Genomic DNA, 27,822 nt, shown 5'->3' with positions numbered 1-27,822 from the left:
AATTACATGTCATACATTTCATAACACATTCAAGATGAAATGGACATTAATTTCCAGAAAGTTTGCCTTGGTAATTTCTAACATAAATAGGGGCGGTCGGGTAGCCTAGTGGTTAAAGTGTTCGCTCGTCACGCCGAAGACCCGGGTTCGAATCCCGACATGGGTACAATGTGTGAAGCCCATTTCTGGTGTCCCACGCCGTTTCTATTGCTGGAATATTGCTAAAAGCGGTGTAAAACCAAACTCACTCACTCACTCTAACATAAATCAGAAATACATCAATACAACAGCATTACAACGACTGAGATGTTTCTGCTGAATGGTTGAGTACTGGACTGTCGTGGACCTGTTTGCACCAATCATTATTTTGTAGTGTTCAGCTAACATGAGTGTTAGAACTAACTTTTTTTTTTTTGGTTTCATGCCACACTCAGCAATATTACAGGTATATGATGGCAGTCTGTACGACCAGGCAATCACTTAGACATCATTAGCATCGATCTGCGCAATTAGGACACAATGACATGTATCAACCAAGTCAGCGAGACGGACCACCCGATCCTATCAGTTGCTTCTTATGACAAGCATGGGTTGCTGAAGATCAATTCTAACCCGGATCTTCACATGGGTCAGTGCTAATACTACTTTAGACATGTAGGCCCAGGAGAGATATGAATGATTCACTGAAATTGTCATGCTGGCTCTCAAAATCAACAGAATTTGGAAGATGATTGAATATACATGTAGTCACTATATTCGCAGGGTTTCAGGTCAAACTTACCTTTGCTGCATACAGGTTGGCAAGAGTGAAATGTGACACAGCTAGATTAGCGGATGTTTCTAGCGCCATGTTAGTGATGACTATAGCATCGTTTAGGTTGTCGGTCTGGTGCATCACGTTCGCCATGCTGATCAGTGCTGTGTCCTGGAACACCGAACATGTATCTATGCATTACCCAAGGGGAGGTCTGAGTGGGGTTAATTCCCATAGGGAGACATGAGTGAGGTTAATTCCCATAGGGTGATGTGAGTGAGGTTAATTCCCATAGTAAGACGTGAGTGAGGTTAATTCCCATAGTGAGACGTGAGTGAGGTTAATTCCCATAGGGAGACGTGAGTGGGGTTAATTCCCATAGGGAGACGTGAGTGGGGTTAATTCCCATAGGGAGATGTGAGTGGGGTTAATTCCCATAGGGAGGTGTCAGTGAGGTTAATTACCATAGGGAGGTGTGAATAGGGTTAATTCCCACAGGGAGGCATGGATAGGGTTATTCCCTATGGTGAATAACTATCTATATGACACACCCTGTATTCCCTATGGTGTAGAGGGGCGGTAGGGTAGCCTAGTGGTTAAAGCATTCACTCGTCACGCCGAAGACCCAGGTTCGATTCCCCACATGGGTACAATGTGTGAAGCCCATTTGTGGTGTCCCCTGCCATGATATTGCTGGAATAATGCAAAAAAAGGGGCGAAAAACCATACCCACTCACTCACTCATGGTGTACAAGCTGTAAGACTCACCCTGTATTCTCGGGGGGCATATGTCAGTGCAAGTCGGAGACAGTTGATGGCTCTTGGGGCCTCCCCCTCCACCCTCCAGTAGAGAGCCGCTAAATTTGCCAACACCCACGACGTGGCATTCTGCAGAAAACAACCATGGCCGTGAGGCTTAATTTCACATGTTTAATAACTAACAGCAATAATTGTCAGACATAAATAAACTTTCACTTTCAGAACACCAACATTACCAGATAAAATACACAAATCATTCATTATCAGAGCTCCAGATAACTTTTTGAGAAATTGAATTTTTACTCTAGAGTTTCTATCTTAATTGGGTTATTACATTTTTCATTGGTTAACCAATATTTTTTCACTGATCTATTCATCACTCTATTGGGGTTTTCCCAAAATTAGTAAACATTTTAAGATTAAAAAAAATAATGAAATAATGTTTTAGATGTAGATAACTGTTCTAAATATATAGGCTTGACTCGGAAAGTAAATTAGCCCGTAATTGTCTTTTGGAAATTAGCTCCTTTGTACACATGCTGAAAAAGCTTCATTGGGTATTTACGTGTGTTGTTTTAATACATTTGAGTTTTTCATTAAATGCATGCGTTTCTGTACACAAGTTAATTAGGTTTTGAATATTTGGGGGGGGGGTATTTTACGCAAATACGCTGCTTATCTGTAGCTCTGCATAATGAAACTAATAACCTGATAATCTAATTTTTTCTTGGACAAAACCTTTGAGTTTTCATGCCAAACTTGTCTTTTGACATAATTTTCTACAGATTTAAGACCAAACATGTGGACAGACTTTGGCATTGGATTAGCGACCTTAATCACAGACAGTTTCTGTGTTGTAAAAAGTGAGGTCATTTGGATTAGATTGTGAAGAACTTTGCATAAGTGCAAAAAACAGTCTCCATCTTGTATCTTACAGTCCTTTAACGTTTATGGCTCTCGTAAGCCAAATTGCACTCACCTCCTTCAATGCATGTGCTATACGAGCCCCAACCACCTGGACAGGCTCATCATTCCCTCCTAGCCGCTGCAACACCTGTGTACAACACACACAATCAATATCTGTCAAAAACAATTCAAGGGCACTGATCAATTTCAGTCAAAACTATGTAAATGCGCACTGAACCATTTAATACAGAAATATACAAAGACGAAACCCTTTCCAACCTCATAAGAAATTTGTGCTTAAACAAAGTCCATTGTAACATTACTCAGACTATACTCTAAGCACGGGTCCACACAATTGAACCGGCCACAATGGCCCGTGTCGTGACAAAATGTCCTAACTCACATCTCTGAGTCCAAGCTCTCCCGAGTAGTCCAGTCCAGCTCGACACTTCACACCTGGTAGGTGGTCGAAGCCGATGACGCTGGACGCCATCTTCCCCCGACACTCCGGCTCGTCCACTGTGTCCTTTATCACCATCTCAAAGTCGAGGTGGTCAGACAAACTGCAACATACAACCTGATCCTTTATTTGCCTCTTACGACAAGCGTAACCCGAATCCCCACAGGTCTGTCATTTGTATTTTAGGGATGGAGAAAGAAGGAAGGAGGAAGAAGGATGAAAGATGGAGGAAGAAGGATGAAAGGAGGAGGAAGAAGGATGAAAGGAGGATGAAAGGAGGAAGAAGGATGAAAGATCGAGGAAGGGGGATGAAAGAAGGAGGAAGAAGGATGAAAGGAGGAAGAAGGATGAAAGATGGAGGAAGGAGGATGAAAAATGGAGGAAGGAGGATGAAAGGAGAAAGAAGGATGGAAGACGGAGGAAGAAGGATGAAAGATGGAGGATGAAAGGAGGAAGAAGGATGAAAGATGGAGGAAGGGGGATGAAAGAAGGAGGAAGGAAGATGGAGGAAGAAGGATGAAAGATGGAGGAAGGAGGATGAAAGATGAAAGAAGGAGGATGAAAGAAGGAGGAGATGGATGAAAAATGGAGGAAGGAAGGAAGGAGGATGGCGGAAGAAGGATGAAAGATGGAGGATGAAAGAAGGAGGAAGGAAGATGAGGAAGAAGGATGACAGATGGAGGATGAAGGAAGGAGGGAGGAAGAATGATGGAAGGAGGAAGAAGGATGAAGGAAGGATGGAGGAAGAATTGGGGAAGAAAGGAGAAAGAAGGATGGAGGAAGAACGAGGGAGGGAAGAGGGAGGAAGGTGTACTAGGGCCTTGCTTATTGAATACAGTCCTGACACAGCTCTACATTAACCAGCTCTAGTTTAACTTACTCGATCCCCTTGGCTGTGACTGACAGCCATGTTGACGTGAACTGCCGAAAGTCTACCTCCCTGATGGACGAGCAGATCACTGGGTCAAAGTCTACATCATATCCACTCTTGGCATGGATGGAGGTATCTGAGGAACAAACCATATGATGGCAATCTGTAAATACTCGAGTCTTACAAACATCAATGAAAGGATGAAGGAAACATATTGTTAGACAGGTTTGTTTTTTGTTTCACATGGCACTCAGCAGTATTCAAGCTATATGACGGTGGTATGAAAATGATCAAGTCTGGACCAGACAGTCTAGTAAATGAGATCATGAGCATTGATCTACGCAATTGGGATACGATGAAATGCATCAACCAAGTCAGCAAGCCTGACCACCCAATCCCATTAGTCACCTCTTACGACAAGCATCGGTTGTTGAAGACCAAATCTAACCCATATCTTCACAGGGTTGTCCGATTTTTCAGTTGATATTGTCCATAATTTGATAAATTTAAATTGGATTACAGAAAAGGTAATGTTTTTCTAGATGCTCCCTCTTTTGAACTTCATGTATTATAGAAATAAATACTGAGTTACTGTTTAAAAACACTGATGAGAATGCAAGAACAACTTGAATGATTTTCAATCTGTATTCGTAAATTCATCATGACATATATGGACCCGTGAAGATCATGGTTAGAATAGGTCTTCAGCAACCCATGCTTGCCTTAAAAGGCGACTTTGCTTGTCGTAAGAGGCGACTAACGGGATCGGGTGGTCAGGCTCGCTGACTTGGTTGATGCATGTCATCAATCCCAATTGCATGGATCGATGCTTCGATGCTCATGATGTCAATCACTGGATTGTCTGGTCCAGACTCGATCATTTGCAGACCGCTGTCATATAGCTGGAATATTGCCGAGTGCGGCGTAAAACAACAAACCAACCAACCAACCAATCATCAGGACATAACCAACAGTGTTTCCTCACCTGGCAGTTCCATGTCCGGCAGAGGCAGACAGTCGTCTACCTGAGGCCCCTGATATCCGAGGGGACCACCAGGGGGCGCTGGCACATTGTTGATATCATATTCCTCCTCGCTGGAGGCAGCGAGAGCATCCTCGATCCGGCGACAGGACTTGAGGTGTTGGCTGACCAGCTTCTCCAAGGCTTCAACATCCTGCTCCAACTTCACAGTGTCCACCTCCAGTATCTACAGGGCAACAGTACAGATAGTATCCAAATTCATAAAACAAACTTAATAAATTTCTTTCTTATCATACAAAAACGTACAATTACTCAATTGACAGTCTATTTAGATAACTGATTTAACATGAAGTGAGTAATCTCAGAATGTAACGAGATGGTAGTTAGTATCAGTTCCAACAAGTGTCCATTTATTCTTTTCAAATATGATCTACACATGAAAATGACAAAGCTATTGACAGCCTCTAAGATTTTATCTGTTGTTAAACACATCACTCAGCAATATTCCAGCCACATGAGTGAGTGAGTGAGTTGGGTTTTACCGCTTTTAACAGTATTCCAGTTATATCACGGCGTGTCAGCTTAATGTGGGAGGAAAGCCCGAAGTGATGCAGGTCTCAAGACGTTTACCACTTCTGTGAAACCCACGAGCACGGGTATGGTGCTGACAAACCTCGAAACATAATCGGGGCAAACCGGGATTCGAACTCAAGCCATATGAGACAGGCCTGTAAGGAAAAATCAGACCAGATAAACCAGTGATTGATACGACAAGCATAGGCTGCTGGGGACAGAATCCTTCAGGGAGGACATCAGTCCTCACAACATCACGATGCTATGTCACAGTTAGCTTAAAAAACATCAAAGTACGACATTTAATCTCCACAAGGGAGAATGGAAACAAACCTATTTACAGCTGTAGCATCATGATATACATTAAATGATGAAGTAACATACAAATAGGTAAAAAATATATGTAAGTATTAACATAAAAAGAAAACAGGTTTGACTCCAAAAAAGAAATAAAATAAGTTAGAGAATTAGAAAATCAACTCACATTATATTATCCAGACTTGTTACAACAGAGTTATACAACAGTCTCACATAGACAAAAATCTAATTCAAAATACATGCTTGAAAACATGGTATACCTACATATATTGACAAACCTGCAATTAAGGATTTGGGTAGAGATATGGGTTACCTTGAAAATACTGAATATCAGCACTATCCATATTTATAAATGTTACAATACTATAACGAAAATACATGGAAATGGGAAAAAAGATTCTTGCTTTCAAACTCACTGATCAGGTAAAACATTAGCCTTGTGATGTCATTTTTAAATCTGAATTAAACTCATCTCACAAGGTACATGTGATGATAGTATATTTGCGAAATACAAAGTTCAGCTCTGTAAGCATATATATTAAGATTATTATCAAAAGAAAGAACTGCATTGAAATTCAAAACGAATCCAGAAATAATCATGAACTTTCTACATGAATTCCATGTAAGCCAATTCACATGCAAGGCTGTACTGTTGCCATGGATACAAGCATACAACTCCTGTCAACTTTTGAGTGAGTGAGTATGGTTTTATGACACTTTTAGCAATATTTCAGCAATATCAAGGAGGGGACACAAGAAACGGGCTTCACACATTGTACCCATGTGGAGAATCGAACAAGGGCCTACGCTGTCAACTTTCACTAATGTTAACCTGCAGTTGTGAAACCATGATTTTATGTCAAACTGAAATCCTCTAAACTTCACACAGTGATTTTGTATTCCTGAGAACACAAAGACAGTCACATGTTGCAATGAGCTTATTTAAAAATACAAAGACTGGTTTCTGTTTCTCTATAAAATATAAAAATACAGATTCGTCTAACGGTTTTGGTGAGTCTATTTTTAGAATAACCCATGCGGGGAATGCTCTGTTTTCTAGTGCAAATATCTCAGCCTTCTTCATGAAATTATTACAAACTATCTATTGAAAATGTTTACATTCAAGAGAGTTTATCACACCTGTTTGAGAGAAAAAAGTCTTGGATACATACTCACCATGAACATTATGTTACATAATTGATGCAATGGATGATTTCATCCTTTGCTTTATAAAGGAGAATACTTTGTCCATCAACAAAACGTATTGATCAAAATGTACTGGGAAACGGGAAGAATTCTGTACGTACTTGTTCCTGGCAACAGCATTTGAAGCAGGGAAATAAGTTTCTTGTTCACTTACATTGATTTATGCAAATTGATGATAAACATCACACACTATATATGAACTTGCACACAGCAATGTTTTCAAATCATGCCACACACATATAACTGGCACTGTTGCATGCAGGAACTAAAATACTCCTAGTTTTCAACTGTAAACCATTGTACTGATAAGTTTGCAGCTCAATCTAGATGAATTCTATAAAAGATGAGTCAATAGACAACAAAAGACACCAATACTGTATGAATGAAATTTCACAAATGGTGCAATTAAAGCTCACAAATTGTGTAGACATGTTTTATGTCACAAGTCCACTGCAAATTCTGACAATATGAAGTAAGTTTAAAAAAAGTTATCTCCCAATTTCCAAAAACACAAACATCTTGGGGTAGGAGAAATTGAAACTGTTATAAATAGAAACACATGAATGTTTCTACACAACACAGATAAAGAAACAACTGTCAACAAGGCAGGTGAAGTAATTGGGCAGTCATGCGTCTAGGAAAATCAAAGCAATGAAATCGTGCTTACAATAAACAAGTTTGACAAAGAAGAATCACATGCATCAGTAAACTGTAACAAAGCTGACACTTACTCCAGCATCATCAATGCCTGCTACTGCGGCTGCAGCAGAACTTGGAGAGGAAGCAAAAGACTAGACATTCCTGTCCTTGGAGAGGAAGCACTAGACTAGACCTTCCTCTGTCCATAGAGAGGAAGCACAAGACTAGACCTTCCTCTGTCCATAGAGAGGAAGCACAAGTGTAGACCTTCCTCAATCCAAAGAGAGGAAGCCCAAGACTAGACCTTCCTCCGTCTATAGAGAGGAAGCACGAGCCTAGACCTTCTCCGTCCACAGAGAGGAAGCACAAGTGTAGGCCTTCCTCCGTCCATAGAGAGGAAGCACAAGCGTAGGCCTTCCTCCGTCTATAGAGAGGAAGCAGAAGCGTAGGCCTTCCTCCGTCCATAGAGTGTATCTGACTATTACTGACAATGCATGAAGTTGTAAGGTGTCCTTGACTGCAAAATGCAGCTATTGACATGTCAAAGTCACACACATGGACGTATGTCTGTCATGAAAAATCCAATCTCTCTTCTCTGATGTCACATGACCTGACTTCTCTGATGTCACATGATCTGTCTTCTTTGATGTCACATGACCTGTCTTCTCTGATGTCACATGTCCTCTCTGATCTTACATGATCTGTCTTCTGTCACATGGCCTGTCTCTTCTGATGTCACATGACCTGTCTCCTCTATCACATGATCTGTCTTCTATGATGTCATATTTTCCACTTTTATCATGGTTGTGACATGGCATCCAGGCAGAGAAGCAAACATGGGGCAAAATCATGACAAGTGAACACTTTACCCATCAGGCTACGCTTGCAGGGCACACCAGCAGCCATACTGATTGTATGCTTATTAGCAAGTCTTGATGCTTAATAATGTAGTTTCAAGTTTCACAAGCCAACCTTGGCCTTGGTTCCACCATCTTCTAATCAGTGAGACTAGCTGTGAGTGAGGGAGGTTTTACTTTTTTTGCAATATTCCAGCAATATCATGGCAGGGGACACCTAAAGTGTTCTTCACACATTCTACCCATGTGGGGATTCAAACCCAGGAATAAGGTGTGACAAGCTAACACATTAACCACTAGGCCACTCCATCGACCCTACTGGTATAAGATGGAAACTGAACACAACAGAGCAGTGGATTTCAATCTCCTTTATTATTCTGCTTCATTTATAACAGCTGACTTGACATAAAACCATTCAAAAACAGGTCCTGATGACTGCAATCACCATCAACAAGGTAAGTATACAGGAAAGGATATAGGTTAGGATAGCTGCCCTTGATGCCTGTTACAACTCCAGTGTACAGGTATATGGATACAGACACTGAGCACACCGACATGGTCTATATGGGGGATACAGCTGTGTTAGGAATTCAGAGAAGCTGCCCTTGATGCCTGCCACAACATAGAGTGGTCAGCTGTAGTGTTTACAGACATGGGCCCACTTGCACAAAGCGATCTTAGCGCTAAGATGATCGTAACTCCCATACTTTAACATAGGCCTACAATAGTTGTAGCGCTAAAATCGCTTTGTGCAAGTGGGCCATGGTCTAAATACGAAGGAAGTCGGAGGTCAGAGTTAGTGAGGCAGTTGAGTAGAAGCCACTGATGGCATTATTTGACAATATCACGCCTGTGGACTCCAAGAGTGGCCTTACAAATTGTAATTTGTATTCATGGACAGAATCAAACTCAGATTGTTGGTGGGATGAGAAAACCCTCTATCCATTAGGCCAACAGAATCATTAGGAATGAATCAAGATGCTACATTGTCTACCCTAAAATGTGTCGCTAAACTTCACACCTCTAATAGACTAAAGCTCTTCAGTGAGGGAGAGGAGATGACTATCCTTGTGATATCCACCACCCTCCTTAAGTAATGACACAACGGTCAACTGAAATAGGCTCACAGGGTTAAAAAATAACGTAAGTCTGCCAGTCTGTGACCAGTAAAATTGATGAAGGGTCGGTGATATTTCTTTGATTACTACCACGTTTACTATTGGTTACCCTCCAGCATATTTTGTAGACTTGTGAAAATAGAAACTGACGAGTTGTGAGAGAGTATGGTTTTATGATGCTTTTCACAATATTCCAGCAATATCACAGCGGGGAACACCAGAAATGGGCTTCACAAAACTGACTTGTAACCCTGGCTAATAGATCCTTACATATCACTGAAGGTCTCCTTGAAAAAAGCTCGGACCTTGGAGTCCTTTAAAAAAGACCTGTGTCAGCTGCAGTACTGGACTCATCACCATGACTACAATAGTTTCAATACACTCTCACTGAAGCTTATTGCAACCTCGATAATCCAGGGTATTTTATCCCCTTTCTATAATGATAAATGCTCTGAGATTAAAAGTGTGTGATGTACTGCATTAAGCTAAATTAATCTCACAGAAACTCTGTGCTAAGCTGGAGGTAGGAGCAATTGGGATGGAGACATCAATTCCAAATTGAATGAGTAATGGACTTCACACATTGCGCCCAGATGGGGAATCAAACCCAGGCCTTCAGCATGACAGTTGAATGCTTTAACCACTAGGCTACCCCACTGCCTCACTGACACAGGAGGACTACCTCGGCAATATTCCACAAACACTTCAACACATGTTACTGAAACATGGTTTCAATATCAGCCCTTCCCTGTTTCCTAACACATCTGTCTGACTTAATAAACTTGAAATAATATATACAGTTCATTCAGATCTGTTCCTAAGGAACTTCTCCAAAGGGAATTCTTAATCATGAGGTATTGTTTCAGAAGTTGACAACTGACTATTAAACAACCTCGAGTTAAACAAAACAGACTAATGCCTGTCACAATGTTAAAAGAGGGAAAAGTTTTAGGAGGTGTATATATCAAGTACCAGATGCACAGAACTACTGCTAATACTTGAAAAAGTGCCAGGCATGTACGCATCTTGGAAGGTCTTATACCAGGTATTTAATAAAGGCTGGAGACTTTTTGAGACATTTGCATCAACGCTTTTCCATTGAGACCAAAGCATTCATCCAAAGGAGTTTATTCAGTTGATATGACACTTCAAGGTAAGCAATTTTTCAAGTACCGTATTCGACGTAATAACACCCACGGCGATATTTGCTAATATATTGGCTAGTGAAAAACCCCAATTAACACCCCTTCCAATTGTTTAATGTACACAAGACTTATTTATTCATGTATAATACACACTCATGTGTTATATGCACTCTTAATTATGGGCAATTTAATTCAGGAAAATATATCTGTCGAGTATAATACACACAGACTTTTCTTTTGCATCATTACAGGCTGTCAGCATAAACCACAAAATTTACAATCTTTCAACTGTTTTTTATCACCAAAATTTTATTCTAATAAGAGCCCCCTATTTCTAATTTTGAGAGCACTCTGGGCACTTATTCCGTCAAATACGGTATTCAAGCTGTTAAGTGGTATTTTCACAAGTAAGCACTGATTAAGTGAGTAAAGAGTGAATCTGCTATTAGTGATAGTCCAACAATATCATGTTGAGAGACGCTTTAAATGGACAAGCAAACACTTTAACCATAAGCCTACCCGACAGCTGAAGAAAGACTCTAAAGTTGACACAATTTGATCTGACCAATCCACAATGCTTAACAGTTATGTTTTCACTACCTTATCAAAATCACTTTAGAGTCAACTAGCACCAGTAGCAATCATTTGTCAAATTCTGTGACAATACCCAAAGACTGATCCTTAACGATAACTGAGACAATATTGAGCAGTAATGTTGCATTGCTTCAGACTAAAGAAATCCTAATAAGGAACTTGCCATTATTACAGGGGGGTGGATGGTAGGCCGTTAGTATCCATGAGTGTTGCCAAGGAAACCTCTAAAAAGTAGGTCAAGTGTGGCTACCCTTCCACTAAAGTTTTCCATTTTTCTATGACAGTGCTCATGATGTTAAAATATTTTGTTTGAATGAAACAAATAGTAATCAACTGTTTCTTTTCATTACCTCCTCAAGATATTGTAATCCTATTCAAGACACCCCCCGCCCCCACCCCTATTTCTAGTTTCCTCCTATACCCCTGCCAGCCAACTGCCCCCCTCTCCACCCACCCTGTGATAAACAACGTCCCTGTCCATAAATCTGACACATCATATATTGCATTATTCAAAAAAAGAATCAGGAAGAAAACACTTCAACTTCATAAAAGAAAAAGGTATTAAATAAAATTATGCATGATATGTAAAAAACGAAATTAAAAATAAAATATCATTGTAGACATTAATAAAAAAAACTAAAATCATATCATCTTCAAGATTTCTTAAAGATAATGATCTGCTCTGGGAAGCATCACATAACATAACATTGCATTGAAGTATTACAAACAAAACAAAACGACTTCCATTTGATGGAAATCAGAATAAATCTGAAATAATAACTTCATAAACAGACTTTTCGGACATTACCATGGTTACATGATAAAAAGATAAAGAAATGCAGAAAGATGAGGGATCATGCCATTGGCTTATATTGTCATGTCACGATAACGAGGCCACAAAAATTTCTTTTCTTGCTTCCTGCTCCAAATTTTGCAAAATGTATATAAATTGATTGTTTGGTTGTTGTTTAAAGCCTTACTCAATATTCCAGCTGTATGATGCCATCTGAAAATATTCTAATCTGGACCAGACAATTCATTGACTGACATTTGGAGCAATGACCCCACAGTCAGGCTACAAGGACACGTATCAACCAAGTCACCGAGTCTGACGCCCCAATCCATGAGTCACCTCTTTGGACAACCATGGGTTCCTGGGAACCAATTCCAGCCCCATGGGGGTTCTTAAAAGTGAGTGAGTGAGTTGGGTTTAACGCTGCTGTAAACATTATTCCAGTTATATCACAGCGTAATGTGGGAGGAAAGCCCGAAGTGATGCATGTCTCAGACATTTACCACTTCGGTGAAACCCACGAGCACGGGTATGGTGCTGACAAACCTAGAAACATAATTGGGGCGAACCGGGATTCGAACCCACAATCAGGTTTCTGGTGTGTCCAAGGGACGCAACACTGCACAGCGAATTGCGGCGCTATAGACGACTGGGCCACCTGTGCCCCCGGGTACATAATAAGTGAAATGTATCATCTGCACCAAAACAGTACTTTCTGAACATCATTTGTTCATATTTTGGAAATGAAACTCAAATCAACAATGATAGCATTAAAAATTATTTTTCCACTTGGTCTCCTGACTTGGCATTATGAACAGGTAACTGCAACAAACATATTTGGCCTGAACTGTTTAACACAGCATAGTGTCATCTACATCATTAATTGCATAGCCGAGAATAACACTGAAAATTAGCAAGAACAACTAACAATATATATCCATTACACTGTATGAAGACAGACTTTAAACACTCTTTCTTGTGGTTATAAAAAATGAACAAAACTGCAAATGACAAAACGTAAGAGCATATTGGACATTAGTAACCACAATATTTGTTAAAACTTGTAATTTGTTCCTGTTAACATTGTAAAGATGAAGTGTTTCAAATTCATTACCAACTAAATCAATAAAATACATAAACATATGCATATAAACAAAGCTGTTTACTTGTTTAGATATAATAAAGTTAAAACACTAATGACAGAACAAGAAATTAAACTGAGCAAAAGCATGTCATTGGTGCACCTTTCTTCTTATGCAGTTATGTACTTAAGTCAATAAGCAACCGAAGAAGGGATATAAATTATAGAGAACTAAAAAAATAAAAAATAAATTAAATTAAAAACAAAATTCAAACACTTTCAGGATCATATCTTCAAAAACAAATGACTACTGCAGGATATCCTATCAAAACACATGAATCTATGATTCCATCTTAAAAAGTAACACAATTTAAAACCACTTTGAAGTCATTTTTCACATACTCTAACATGTGGAACAGAACCCTGACTTAGACTGGGACAGAGAAATGCACTAACCACAAGGCTACTCGCCTTGCTGAACACAGAACAATGTGAAGATGGCAGTGGTAAAAGATGATGAAGTAGAAACAAAATGGATGAGTGTGAAGCGTGAGAGGCTAAAACATATGAAAGCTCATAGTAAGACATACATGGAATATAGTATTTATATCAGTGAATAGTGACAACACTTATTTTAGTAGGGCAAGCAGCATCAAGTTTATAGTTTTGAAGTGTAGAGTAAGTTTTGATACCGAGTCCCTTAGCTATGAGGTCTCTGCAGGAAAGAAAGAACCATTATGTAGACAGCTCACAAAAACATGGCAACCTGTAGTAATACTTTCTTACAACTATTTTCATGTCAACTTGTAGTAATACTTTCCTTACAACTATTTTCATGTCAACTTGTAGTAATACTTTCCTTACAACTGTTTTCATGTCAACCCTGAAGTAATATTTTCCTTGCAATTTGCAATTTTCAAGTCAACTTGCAGTAATACTTTCCTAGCAACTATCTATTTTCATGTCAACCTGCGGCAATACTTTCCTCACAACTGAAATGTTTTCAACATATATCCTAGTTTCCCCTTTCCAAGAGACGTTCGTTTTTTGAGCTTAATTCTTGACAATAAAAATGGGAAATTGATGTACAATTTGGCATTCTTCTCCCAAAATATTCTTCATTTAAGCAGACAACTTAAGATCAAATATAAGTCACATGATATCACAGATCCTAGATTTGTAACATGACTGTAGACCCCTTCAGGGAATGTTCCACTATATCTTTTAGAGAATTTCACCTTTTATCACCCCCAAAAATAAATAACACTTTTGGTAAATCTGGAACTGGATGATCAATCATCTCTCTTGAACGGCTGCATAAGATGTCCAGCCACTAATTTACTGTTTGTCTTTTTCCAAATGGTCAATGTATGGTATTGGAGTCATGCTGTGTATCGTGATGTGGCTCAGCAGAGTGAGGGTGTGAGAGGGTGTGGCGTTTATTACAACTGGGACTACACATGACAATACAAGGCATAATTTTTCTCTTTATGTCATACAGTTTCTGAACTATACTACGAAAAAGTAGTTTAGCACCACCCAATTCTTTCATATTACTTTAGTTTATCTGTCATGACAGGGGGGCACGGGTGGCCCAGTCGTCTAAGTCACCACGATTCACTGTGCAGAGTTGCATCCCTTGGGTATGCCAGAAACCTATGATTGTGGCTTTGAATCCCGGTTCGCATCAATTATGTTACCAGGTTTGCCAACACCATACCCATGCTCGTGGGTTTCACCGAAGTGGTAAACGTCCGAGACCTGCATCACTTTGAGCATTTTTCCCCACATTAAGCTGACACGCCGCGATATAACTGGAATACTGTTAAAAGCGGCGTTAAACCCACCTCACTCACTCACTCTGTCATGACATATTAACCATAGTATAATGAAAGAACCTGAGTCTTAACTTCTTTTGAGCAGTCTGTGCCAAAAGCTATTGAATCTACCAGCCTGAACTAGACACTGAGAATCATTTTCTATAGAATTTAGTGTTATCATGTGGCTTATTATTAGCTGAACTAACAGAATTTTCCTAGATTTGGGCTGTGGACAATTTGCTTAAGTTGCAGACTGTTTGTGTAGTACATATTATGTCTTTTTCAAAAGGGGTACTCACACCTATGACACCTACCCACCCACCAGATTAAATGCTTCACTCAATAAAAGCCAATACCAAACCTCTTGCCACAAGCATGAATTATTACATGAATGATGATGAACAATGACTAATCCTGATATCTGTCACTGACAGAATGGCTTTTTCAATAAATAGTTCAAATTTGCATAATGCTCAATAAAATAACCCAGAGAAATCTCAGCTCCTCTTAATGAAATAAAAAAACATAAATATGCCAAGAATCGTTCTTATTTCAAGTCAGCTACTTGAAGCTGTTCTTCCGTATTTGGAAGTGTAGGACTACTCCATGTCATAGCATGTAGCATCATGTAATATCACACAAAACATCCTGTAATATCACACAAAATCCTGTAATATCACGCAATAACATCCTGTAATATCACACAATAACATCCTGTAATATCACACAATAACATCCTGTAATATCACACAATAACATCATGTAATACCACACAATAACATCATGTAATATCACAGAATAACATCATGTAATATCACAGAATAACATCATGTAATATCACAGAATAACATCATGTAATATCACACAATAACATCATGTAACCATCTCTCATAGTCTTCACTGGGAATGAATACTGTTATCTCCGTCCTTATAAGGAAGTCATGTGGGCACACTTACATAAGCTCTATATTCAGGCTGATTGCATCCGCTAGATTTCGACCCGTCGTTAAATATGACACACTCATTGGCTTCCACGTGTAGATCGGACGCTGCCTGAACAAAGATCAGCTTCTGGTGGAGGACTCCATCCACAAACTCCAGCTTAATGTGTGGCTTCTGTCCTCCTTGCTGAAATACACACAAAAACACGGCCTGAAGAAGACATCAACTGCATTTCAGATGACAGGGATGAAATATAGCCTTACATTTGTTTGTTTGTTGTTTAACACCTCACTCAGCACTATTCCAGCTATATTTCAGTGGTCTGTAAATAATTGAGTCTGGACCAGACATTCCAGTGATTGACATCATGAGCATCGATCTACACAACTGGGATACGATGACCTGCATCAACCAAGTCAGCAAGCATGACCACTCGATCCCATTTGTCACCTCTTACGACAAGCATGGGTGCTGAAGACCAATTCTAACCCAGATCTTCACAAGGGACTTAACCCAACACATTTTAGCCAAAGGAGGTCAAACACAAAAAAAAGCCTGAAATTTTGCTATGCCTCCAGATGCTTTTAACATTGACAAAATGACATGGGCGAGTTGATTCGAGCCAATCTGCATCCATGATTTTAGTTGATTGGTAGCATAAAATGTAAGCATTAACATCAAGGGTCTTCAACAGAACCCAAATGTTGAAACGGTAAACGGGTCCATATGTTAGTGTTCAAGGACCCTGTTTCAAACAGTTGTTGGTATTATTTGAACATTAAATCATACTACACAAGACATGAGACTAACAAAACATTAGGCAAGGCAGCATAATATACTTAACTGCATAACTGTAATGACAGCAGAATTCATGGGGGGGGGTGGGGGGTAGGGGGTGGGGGGTAATTCTTTTTTACATATCTGCGTGTTAGATTAATATGGGAGGGGAGCCCAGACTGATACAGATCGTGGGTGTTCACCCCTTTGGTTAAACCCACCCACAGGTGTAAGTTGCTGACAGACCAAGGATTCTTATTGGGCTCATCCTGGTGCAGCTAAGGGACACAACTCACCTCAACAAAATATGGTGTCCAGGTGCCTCACCATACTGACACACAAACACTGAGCTGTTGCCATGACTACATGACATCAAGATTCATGGTACATTAGGAGTGAGTGAGTGGTTAAGTGAGTGAGTTGCCGCTTTTAGCGATATTCCAGCAAAGGGGCTTCACACATTGTACCTATGCGGGGAATCAAACTGGGTCTTCGTCATGACGAGCAAACACTTTAACCACTAGGTTACCCCACCATCCCAGGAACTTTAGGTGAGGTGAAGTGAAATGGGGTTTAACGTCGCGTCCAAGATTATTGCACTTATATAGCGACGTGCATGTACGTGTGTGTGTTTGTGTGGCTGCTTGTACTAGTCCGGACTGATGCCGATAAATAGTGCTAGCTCACTGAGATACCATGCCGCAGTGTGACTCCGACCTGACCAGTCCTCGTTTTAGCCCCTTAATGCCGAGCGCCAGACAGGGTAACAAGTACAAGCTTTTAACGTCTTTTGGTATGACACGGTCGGGGATCGAACCCCGGACCTTCCGCTCTCCGGGCGGACGCTCTACCACTAGGCCACGGAGGAGGTCCCAGAACTTTAGGAAATTGCAATGATTACAATAGTTTCAATACCAGCTTATTGCATCCTCGATAATCCAGGGTATATATCCCCATTCTATAATGACAAATGCTCTGGACCCAATTGCCACCATAGCTGTGTTTTGAGCCTGATCGAATAAGTGTGATGCATTGCATTAATTCAAATTAATCCCAGAAATACTGTGGTGAGCTGGAGATGTGATGGGGATAGAGACGTCACGTCCAAAATGAGTGATTGTGTTTTTGGAGGGGAGGCACCAAGAGCCATCAACTGTGTCCGATTTGCACTGACATATGCCCCCCGAGAATACAGGGTGAGTCTTACGGGTTGTAGACCATGAGTGAGTGAGTGAGTATGGTTTTTTACCCTTTTAGCAATATTCCAGCAATATAACGGCGGGGAACCCTGAAATGGACTTCACACATTGTACCCATGTTCACTCTTTCCTGGTGTAGGTGTAGAGTGTGTCCAGGGTGTTAATCACAATAGAAAGGAGATATAATACACTGCATAATCAAGAACGGGTTTATAGGGGTTCTGTATTTCTGAAGCCATAACCACGTCAGGAGTACCCTCAGTGAAACCCTGTGTTTTGAGAAACATCCCGCCTTGAGGATGGTTGTAGCAGGGTAACCACAGATCAGTAGGACTTCCGATCAACCATATTGTTGCTACACAGAGCTACACTCCTTCCACGGTGCTTTCCTCATAGATTCCTGATTCAGAACATACTGCACTTACAACACTCCCCTAATGTACCCTAAAAAATAACTTCACTTGATAAAACACTTAATATTTTCATATGTAACTAATGTGTTGGAATCATCGAGAAGGTACGAATTTTGGTCGCCATGCATACAGCGGATAAAAAAATCTTAACCAGTCCGGCTTCCAAGTCAATAAGTAAATATATTGTCACGTAATCTGAAATATAAGTACTCATATTCGAAGACAGGTGTCTTAGGATGTGAATCCTGTTGTTTGTCGTTAAATCACGACGTATGCACCTTGCTGAAGCATATAAGTGTGATGCAGATTTGGATCAGGGTCTATTATCAAAACACATTGGGACATCCTATAGCTCTGTGTAGCGACAAGTCAAAATCAAAATCGGGATGGTGGTAGGTGATTGAAACTAAGGGAAGTAACTCTAAACTCACAATTGGCCAATCCAAATATTTGAAAAGCTTGATAATTTAACCGTATTAAGGAAGAGAATTTATGGATGTCAACTTCTTTATTATGAGGAACATGTCATTCACCTGATGAAGGAGTAAGCATATACTCCGAAACGTTGAGTTCCTCATAATAAACAAGTTGACATCCATAAATTCTCTTCCTTATGTGTATCAGTTCTAAATGTCATTCAAAGACGTCCACTGTATTGATACAAATTATCAGGGTTCCACTGAATGCCCCTTGAACTCTTGCAGGAAAACTGATAATCCATTTCCCAAAAGAGGTAAAATGAGGTTCCGGGCCAACCTTTGTGGGATATTGGAAGGTAGGTAGAGGTGGTAAGGTGGTTTCAAGACTAAACTCGGGTGAACATTCAAACCTTCACAGTAAACCGGTGTCAGAAACTAAAATAGTTAATTCACTGAACCACTAACCCAAGATAATACTGAAAGCTACAAAATATATAAAAACATGATTTGGCATCACTGAAAAAACAGCAAAGATTTAAAAAAAAGACATACATTGTCACATGATGCCACACGGACAGAATTGCAACACCTGTTTGAAATTATAGTGCTATGCTGAAGTACATATGGATCAAGAGGCCCAGTGTACATCAGCACTTGTGATTAAGTAAGATGAGGTTAACCTCAGTGGTCAAGTCTGTCAAGCCTGTCAAGTTTATGGTACAGGAAGCCCCAAAATGGCCCAGGTTTTCAAAGTTTTGCGACCCAAGAGAATAGGTATTGTGTTGAGTGAGTGAGTGAGTGTGTTTGGTTTTACGCCATTTTTAGCAATATTCCAGCAATATCACAGCGGGGGACATCAGAAATGGGCTTCACACATGTACCCATGTCGGGAATCGAACCCAGGTTTTCGGCGTGTTGAGTGAACGCTTTAACCATTAGGCTACCCCACTGCCCCAGCTATATGACTATGGTCTCATTGATATCATGAGCATCGATCTACACAGTTGGGATACGATGAAATGCATCAACCAAGCCACCCAGTCTGACCACCTGATCTATCCTCTTACGACTAGCATAAGTTGCTGGAGACCTATGTTCTTACATGTAACGACCACGGGTGAATGGGATTAGACCCTTAGACCAGCAGGTCATGTTAGCAGTTGAGTGAGTGCTGACATACCATGAAACATAATCAGGGCGAACTGGGATTTGAACCCAGGATCATAGGTTACAGAATACTGAGGTCCATGCAAAATCATTTTGAGTCCACAGTCTGAACATGTTTTTTTGGTATTATTCTTAGTCTTCACATATGGACTAGTTTAATATTAAAGATATATAAAGATATATTTTACTAAAAACGGGCATCGGACAAGTTGCTACAATCACAGACTTATATAGTCAGCAGTACTCTACATCCACTATGTAAATTTCATAAGTTTACATATTTCATATGAAACATTCAGTATTAATGACTTCAGATGTTATTAAACTCAATGCTTGCAAACGGTATTCTAAAAGGGACTACAGCTACTGGAAAAATCAGTATTACTGGGTTGTACTACCTAAGTCAAATGCACTCTCTATAAGTAACTACAAACTATGAACACTAACAGACCATGCATAGCGCATGAACATAACGGAACAAAACCCACGTGGTCAACAAAGATGAAAAACAAAATGGGCAATAAAACCGTAAAGAAACAAGCATGCTGAATATATTCCGTCTGTCTGTATAATAAATTTTTAAAATCGTCAGCTAAGAAGGACAAGACAGATGGGAAGAAAGCCATTTCATTAAGGGGAGGTAATAAACTTGCCACAATACAACAGGAAGTAGAAGTCTTCCATGACAAATTGGAAACAAAATGCATGCTGGGAAATGTTAACACTGAAACAAGGCCAGCGTGTGTCGTACCATACATTGGGTCGTGTGCAGAGACACGGGCCGCACAAACAATTTGGGTGGCGTGATCACATGAGCCAGCAAACCTGAGTGCGTCTTCATTGGAATGAGACACTGGAAAGTAGGTCAAAGGTCACATGAATACTGCTTAGAAAGTAGGTCAATTTTCATATGTAAAATTGCTTTGATGCATCAGAAATAAGGACACATTGGGGTAAAATCAAACGCACCCAAAAAAATAATTTCAGTAAAAGTGTTACAGAATTACAAAAAATTATGCTAACTTTAAGTAAGTGTGTGCTTGTTATTTAATGCCGCACTCAGAAATATTTCAGCTATGTGTCTGCTGGCTGTAAATAATCGAGTCTGGGCCAGATAATCCAGTGATTGATATTGTGGGCAAAGATCCATGCCTTCGGGGTACAAAGACACACAATCAACCAGGCTACCGAGCCTGACCCCTAATCCATTAAGTCCCTTAAGCAACGGATGCTGGGGACCAATTCTAACCTGGCATCCTATGTAGCTAACATTAAGAGAATGAGTGAACGATGCACTCAGGTGCATGAGCAGTATTTCAGCTATTCACAGCAACATTAACTATAAGAATTCCTCTTTTCATTGGAAGAATCATAATACAAATACTTGTTCCTACAATGACCTTAATAAATCTAACAATAAGACCACAAACACAGATCAGGAAAGGAGGTGTAAATAAACACAAACAAATACTTCTGACATTAGTTTTCATGATTATAAACCATATTTTCTTCAATATTAGCATAACACTGCGCAGACATAGTTCAAATACAAAATTCTTGAAGTTATGGAAAATATGACCATGTTCAAACATTGCTGCCCGTACATACATATTACTATCACTGTAGGTACATCAAATAGATTACTTACAAACACGCTATTGTAAGCCCTGAAATGCTTTAGAAAGTTTAACTAATCTATTGATATTTCTTTGTCTGTCTTACATGCTTAGACTTTAATGTGTTACATATTTAATATCCAAACACTAGTGGTGGAATACCACTAAATAGTTAATCTAGTATGAATTTGTTGTACAGAATAGTCTTTATTATGGTCATTAGTCTTTTTAGGTAAAATATCAAACTAATAAAACCTTTCCATGATTAGACAATCTCCACCAACAAAAACACAAAGGATGTTGAAATTCTGAACAACAAATATTTATATTGTTAAATACATGACCAGAAAATATCTGTGAATCTTTCAGCCTATTTGAGGGTAGCTCATTTGATCATCCAATGATATTTCAGCATTTGGTTTCCCCTCATTGATCAACTAATGATATTCCAGCAAGGTGTCTAAACTTTTGAATCAACCAATGAGTCTGCAGCACAATGACCTCTCTAAACAAGCTATAAAAGAAATGCAGCACATGATGGTGCAGAGTGATGAAACAACGAAACTCAAGCATACTGTCCTCTTGTTTATTAGCTACTCATATTGTAGCATCTAGTCTCACAAAAAGATCATTGTATTTCAAGCTTACTCTCCTCTATGATTACCCAATGAGATTGCTGCATACTCTCCTCTATGATTACCCAATGACATTGCTGCATACTCTCCTCTATCTATGATTACCCAATGAGATTGTTGCATACTCTCCTCTATGATTACCCAATGAGATTGCTGCATACTCTCCTCTAACAATGATTACCCAATGAGATTGCTGCATACTCTCCTCTATGATTACCCAATGAGATTGCTGCATACTCTCCTCTAACAATGATTACCCAATGTGATTGCTGAATACTCTCCTCTATCTATGATTACTCAATGACATTGCTGCATACTCTCCTCTATGATTACCCAATGACATTGCTGCATACTCTAATCTATGATTACCCAATGAGATTGCTGAATACTCTTCTCTATCTATGATTAACCAATAAGGAAGCTGCATCTACCTCCAACTCCATAACTTTAAACCAATAAGATTGCAGCATCTATATTGTCCTCTTCCAAGAACAACCAATGCTTTTCAAACTTAAACTGACCTCTATTCATGATAAACAAATGCGTTTACAGCATCTACTGTCCTCTCTTTAAGATCAGCCATTTTATCAATTTATTAACAATTAAGATTGCAGCAACTACTGTCTCCTTGCATGAACAGCCAATGAATTGCAGCCTATATTTACCTGCACCCGCAGTTGGTTACATTCCTCTCCCTGACAAAGTCCTTTCTTCTCGTAGTATTCGCTGACTTCATCCAGCCGACTCGTAAAGTCACCGCTGACTGCAAACACAAGCTTAGTTCTTGCCAAATTGTTACACATCATTTCATGCAAGATGTCTGAATATCTTCACAAAAGACGGTATGTCTCCCCCCTTGACATCATTATATGTGACAGTGCTCAGTGCTTTGTTTGATTGTTTATTGTTTTACGCTGCACTCAGCAATATTCCAGCTGTATGACTGGTCTGTAAATAATCCAGTCTGGACCAGACAATCCAGTGATTGACATCATGAGCATCGATCCATACAATTGGGATACGATGACATGCATCAACCAAGTCAGCGAGCCTGACCACCCGATCCCATTAGTCGCCTTTTATGACAAGCATAGTCGCCTTTTACGGCAAGCATGGGTTGCTGAAGACCTATTCTACCCTGGATCTTCACAGGTCTGTGCTCTATACAAACAGAATTGTGTTGGGTTGGAAAATCAAAAGAAGCTTGGCTAGCTCTTATTGCAAAATAGTGCCACTGCACTGTAGCTCACCTTGATAAATAGCCAACAGTCTAAACTGTCACAAAGACACAACAAACTAAACAAATGCCAAATTTTCAACAAATTGGGGTGTCATCATTGATGTGAGTGAGTAGTTTTACATCGGTGTAGCAATATTTTAGCAATATTCCAGCAATATTCCAGTGGGGGAGACCAGAAATGTCCCTGTGGTTTCTGAGAATATCTTATGCCAGACAAACAGGCCATGACATAAGCTCACTTGAAGCTCAAATGAGCTTAATATGAATAAGATAAAACTATTTGTATCATTAAAAAGGAAAACACCTGCAGCTTACATAGGATATCCTCATTGTCTCCTGAGCACTGAGAGTTACCTCCCTTTTGAGCACACTGACTTCCACCTGAAAATGTATACATTTGTCATGACACTACTGTAACTTTGAAACAACCATCACTTCAAACTCTGAAAAATAAAATTAAAAGATTTCAACTTCCAAATTAGTACTGCTACCCAAAAAAAATGTATGATTGTGAACAATAGCAAAAAATAATTGATTGTTTTTTTGTTCAAATAAAGATTTGTATACGTACTATTCACCATTTCTTATGAACAGCAGTCTTGTCGGGAAAATTTCTGTGGCCAAAAGTCACACTGTATTTCATGTTTTGTTTTAGACACCGGAATTCCAATACCAGACAGCCTTTAATTGCCGCTGAGTCCATCATTTGATGAAATTAATTATCCTCATCACATTAACTTACTGTGCCACCATTAAACAGAATATACACTGGAATCTATTAGACACTGGGTCTATGGCTTGATCAGAATTAATAGCTGCCAGGGCGTCAATACAGGAAATATGGCATTTCTTTTTCTAATTTCAGGTTTTTATGGTTGGTCTTGTCAACCAACTAAAAGTATTATATGACCATAACTTATGATAGGATTATATAAACCCAGTATGAATAGTGAGTGAGTGAGTGAGTTGGGTTTAACGCGCTTTGGCCAGTATTCCAGATATATCACGGCATGTCGGTTAAATGTGGGAGGAAAGCCCCAAATGATGCAGGTCTCAGACGTTTACCACTTGTGAAACCCACAAGCACGGGTATGGTGCTGACAAACCTTAAAACATAATCGGGGTGAACCCGGATTCAAACCCACAATCATAGGTTTCTGCACAGCGAATTGCGGCCACTTAGATAACACGGGCACACGTGCCTTGTGTATAAATACAGAACATGTTATGTAAATGTTATATACTGAGAGAAGACATTCAAGTTCAATGGACAGATGAACAACAGATAATGCAAACATAAATAAACATGACAATGTTAGAGTGAGCTAAATATGAAACAGTGTTTTGATAAAATTAATCTTTTCCTGATTGTATTTGTTTTCTGTCACATTCCAGTTTGAATTGATTGATGATAAAGTGAAACTGTGTCAATTCATGACAAGTATGAAATATGAAAAAGGGGACAGAAAACCTGCAATGAAATAGGATTAGATTTTTGCCATCAATGAACAAAAGCAAATAGAGCCACATGGCTTTGTAGCTCACCTGGCTTATGATGAAATATTTTTATGACACTTTAACCATATTTTGGTACAAACATCTGGCGAGTCATCCAGTTAGGAAAACAATGTTAAGAACGAATAGTGCCTTGAACAAACTTGATCGTCTTATAATCCTTACCTTCACACAAGTTTAAGCCCTATTTCTTAACTCTTTCAACACAGTAGCCTGGTACGTTGGCCAAGAAGCCTCCAGACCGCCCCAGTCGGAGTCTCATCAAAATAAATAATTTTATGAACCTACCTGTCATATCATTCATTTATTAAATCTATGACATTTCACAATGTCTGAAATACGTATTCTATTTCAATTTCTTATTTTTTATTTATAGATTAAGAAATTATTCACTATAACCCGCAGTGTCAATAAAAATAGAATTCTCGGACTTTCACTTCAAGAAAGACGTTTCAAGCAAATCTTTAAATATATTATACAAAGTAATAAATAAAATCAACTAAAATATATCTAAAAAATGTCAGACTTATATCTCAGTAATTTCCATCCTTTCATGTGATCGCTTGTTATGCAAGTCAAATGACTTATCGGCTGAGACACAATGTTAAACGCCAAAATATATGCATGAAAAATCTGTGTCGCAGCTCATAACCTAGGACTATACATCCACAAAGTTCCATATTTTTAATATAGATTGAGATTTCCTGCCTAAAACGTTCAGAAGAACACAATTTAACAAAATATCTTTCGTCAAAATCTTAAATTCATCATACGCGAGGAGGGTACCTTTGCTGTAATTTGATTGGCTGCCTTAGGTCACATGCTCAAATTTGACCAATCACGGACCTTGCAGATTTTGGCAAGAAAGTGTCATTAGAAACCAATTTTTATCCAATATAATCGCATGTTACAGCCACGAAAAGACTCTAGGCAAGGTTACTATCGTGTAGATGAATAAATAAACTTTCTTTTGGTGTGTCACATGGCAGACTTCGATGAACGTGTTACTCATAGGAAGCATCGAAAACAGACATATTTCTTCATGTCACTGAGCGGACAACCACTGTTATCGGGAAAATGATGATGACAGATATTTAATTATAAAAAGTGGATTTTATGAAACCTTATATTTGATGAAAATCGTCACATTTTCGCTTCCTTGGTCCTTAATCTGGAAGTTATGAATATGTTACCTTCCATTTTTTTATTTACAACAAACTTAATTCAGTTGTAAATGCATTATTTAAATGATGTGATAAACATAACTTTCTTATGTATAAACAGTAGGATTATGTGTAGGAAATGGTGTATAACATGTAGTAGCAAAGACGTTTTACAAGCAGATATTTTCCTTGATAAATGTTGGCTTCGTCTATCACACAAGAGTCTCTGGGAACTCGGTGTCACAGAAGTAAAAGCTTCTGGTTGCCTGGTGTTGAAAGAGTTAAGAATAAGCTTTTGTAAAATTTGATTTTCGCCAGGTGAGCTAAAACAAGTTAATGCTTAAACAAAGCTAATCATTAAACATAGTAAACATCATAAAATGTAAATGCCAACTATAAAATCAACATGTGTGAAATAGTCCGTTTATTACATACTAACAGGGGTGATATAGCAGTACATACAACATATGAATGTCCAATAACGAACCAACTGCAACAACCAATGATCTGCTTGTTAGGTAAGGTTTGAGTATAACATGCGTGGATGCCTATGACAGTGATAAACATTAGCTAGATGACTTGTGAGACTAGAAGGATGTGGACGGATGTATTTTTCTGCCTGTCAATCTACCTATGTGTTCCAAGCCCCACTATGTCCTAACAAATCTCAGAGATCAGCTTATTAATATTTCATAGATGAACTAAAAAATCTTTGGGAATTTAAAAGACCAAGTTAGATGGTAGAAATATAGGAGTGAGTATGGTTTTACGCTGCTTTTAGCAATATTCCAGCAATATCACGGCAGGGGACACCTGCACCTTTCTCACTCATGTCATGATGACCTGCATTCTCTAAGTCATATGTCACGGTGACTTGCACCTTTCTCACTATGTCATGATGACCTCTAGTCTCTAAGTCATATGTCACGGTGACTTGCACCTTTCTCACTCACATGTTACAGTGATCTTCTCTTAGTTATAAGTCAAGGTGACCTACTCCTCCCTTGTTCATATATACGATGACTGGCAATTCTCTTACTCCGTCACAGCTACCTGCATTTCTCTTAGTTCAATGTCGTGATGACCTGACTGACACATCACTGTCACAATCCTTCTAGTACAAGTCCGACTATGCAGAGAAGTGTATTAGCTTATTATAATTAGCCTGTTCCCAGCAAGATATGGCTACAGTAAAGAAGATAATTGGGTTAATGTTGTCCCTGCACCAAGCTGCCTCTGAACAGGAGGAAATAGCTATTGTCTTTCTCAGAAGGAACCTACGCCAGCCTGAACCCAAACTTGGGCATATAACCTGGCCCAGGACAAGCGGACACCAACAATGGTCCTTGCAGATGCCATTCAAGGTCAGAAGAAATTCTGTCAATGACTTGCTCAGTAATTTATGGCCAAGAACGTAACATTCCTTCTGAGAAAGAATCTGCAGAACCTAATCTGGATATGACTGACGAAGCAGGTGTCAACAAGTCACCCCTGTCACTGTTTGTGGTGAATTGAATCTCATCCTTAGGTTATACTTGTACTGGGTAGTAGTTGTAATTTGTTTAATTTGATTTGTTTAATGCCACACTCAGCAAATTCTCCAGCTATATGACTGTGGTCTGTAAATAATCGAGTCTGGACCAGATAATCCAGTGATTGACATCATGAGCATCGATCCACACAATTGGGATATGATGACATGCATGAACCAAGTCAGCAAGCATGACCACCCACTCCCGTTAGTCGTCTCTTACGACAAGCATAGTCGCCTTTTACCATGGGTTGCTGAAGATCAATTCTATCCCAGATCTTCACAGGTAGTACTGGGTAGAGGATCATATTGCATAAAGAGTCAAAACA

At 39.3% G+C, this 27,822-nt stretch overlaps 1 protein-coding gene across 4 annotated transcripts in view; it reads right to left on the bottom strand.

Moving 5' to 3' along the window:
* Positions 1 to 27,822, bottom strand: part of LOC124138187 (tetratricopeptide repeat protein 17-like) — a 77,732-nt gene that overhangs the window by 158 nt on the left and 49,752 nt on the right. For 3 of the 4 annotated variants that reach the window (XM_046504724.2, XM_046504726.2, XM_046504725.2), the window contains 10 exons: positions 23,600 to 23,665; positions 22,710 to 22,807; positions 20,545 to 20,646; positions 15,834 to 16,004; positions 4,736 to 4,958; positions 3,760 to 3,886; positions 2,823 to 2,982; positions 2,493 to 2,567; positions 1,523 to 1,642; positions 782 to 925 (listed from right to left, as the gene is read on the bottom strand). In XM_046504724.2, coding sequence (XP_046360680.2) covers positions 782 to 925; positions 1,523 to 1,642; positions 2,493 to 2,567; positions 2,823 to 2,982; positions 3,760 to 3,886; positions 4,736 to 4,958; positions 15,834 to 16,004; positions 20,545 to 20,646; positions 22,710 to 22,807; positions 23,600 to 23,665 — 1,286 coding nt within the window. The remainder of the gene's footprint in view (positions 1 to 781; positions 926 to 1,522; positions 1,643 to 2,492; positions 2,568 to 2,822; positions 2,983 to 3,759; positions 3,887 to 4,735; positions 4,959 to 15,833; positions 16,005 to 20,544; positions 20,647 to 22,709; positions 22,808 to 23,599; positions 23,666 to 27,822) is intronic. The other variant, XM_046504727.2, reaches the window with a different exon arrangement.

Source organism: Haliotis rufescens, unplaced genomic scaffold (genome assembly GCF_023055435.1).
Source record: "Haliotis rufescens isolate VD_foot unplaced genomic scaffold, xgHalRufe1.0.p SCAF_6, whole genome shotgun sequence".
NCBI classification, from domain to species: domain Eukaryota; kingdom Metazoa; phylum Mollusca; class Gastropoda; order Lepetellida; family Haliotidae; genus Haliotis; species Haliotis rufescens.
This window is presented reverse-complemented; position numbering and strand designations above follow the sequence as displayed.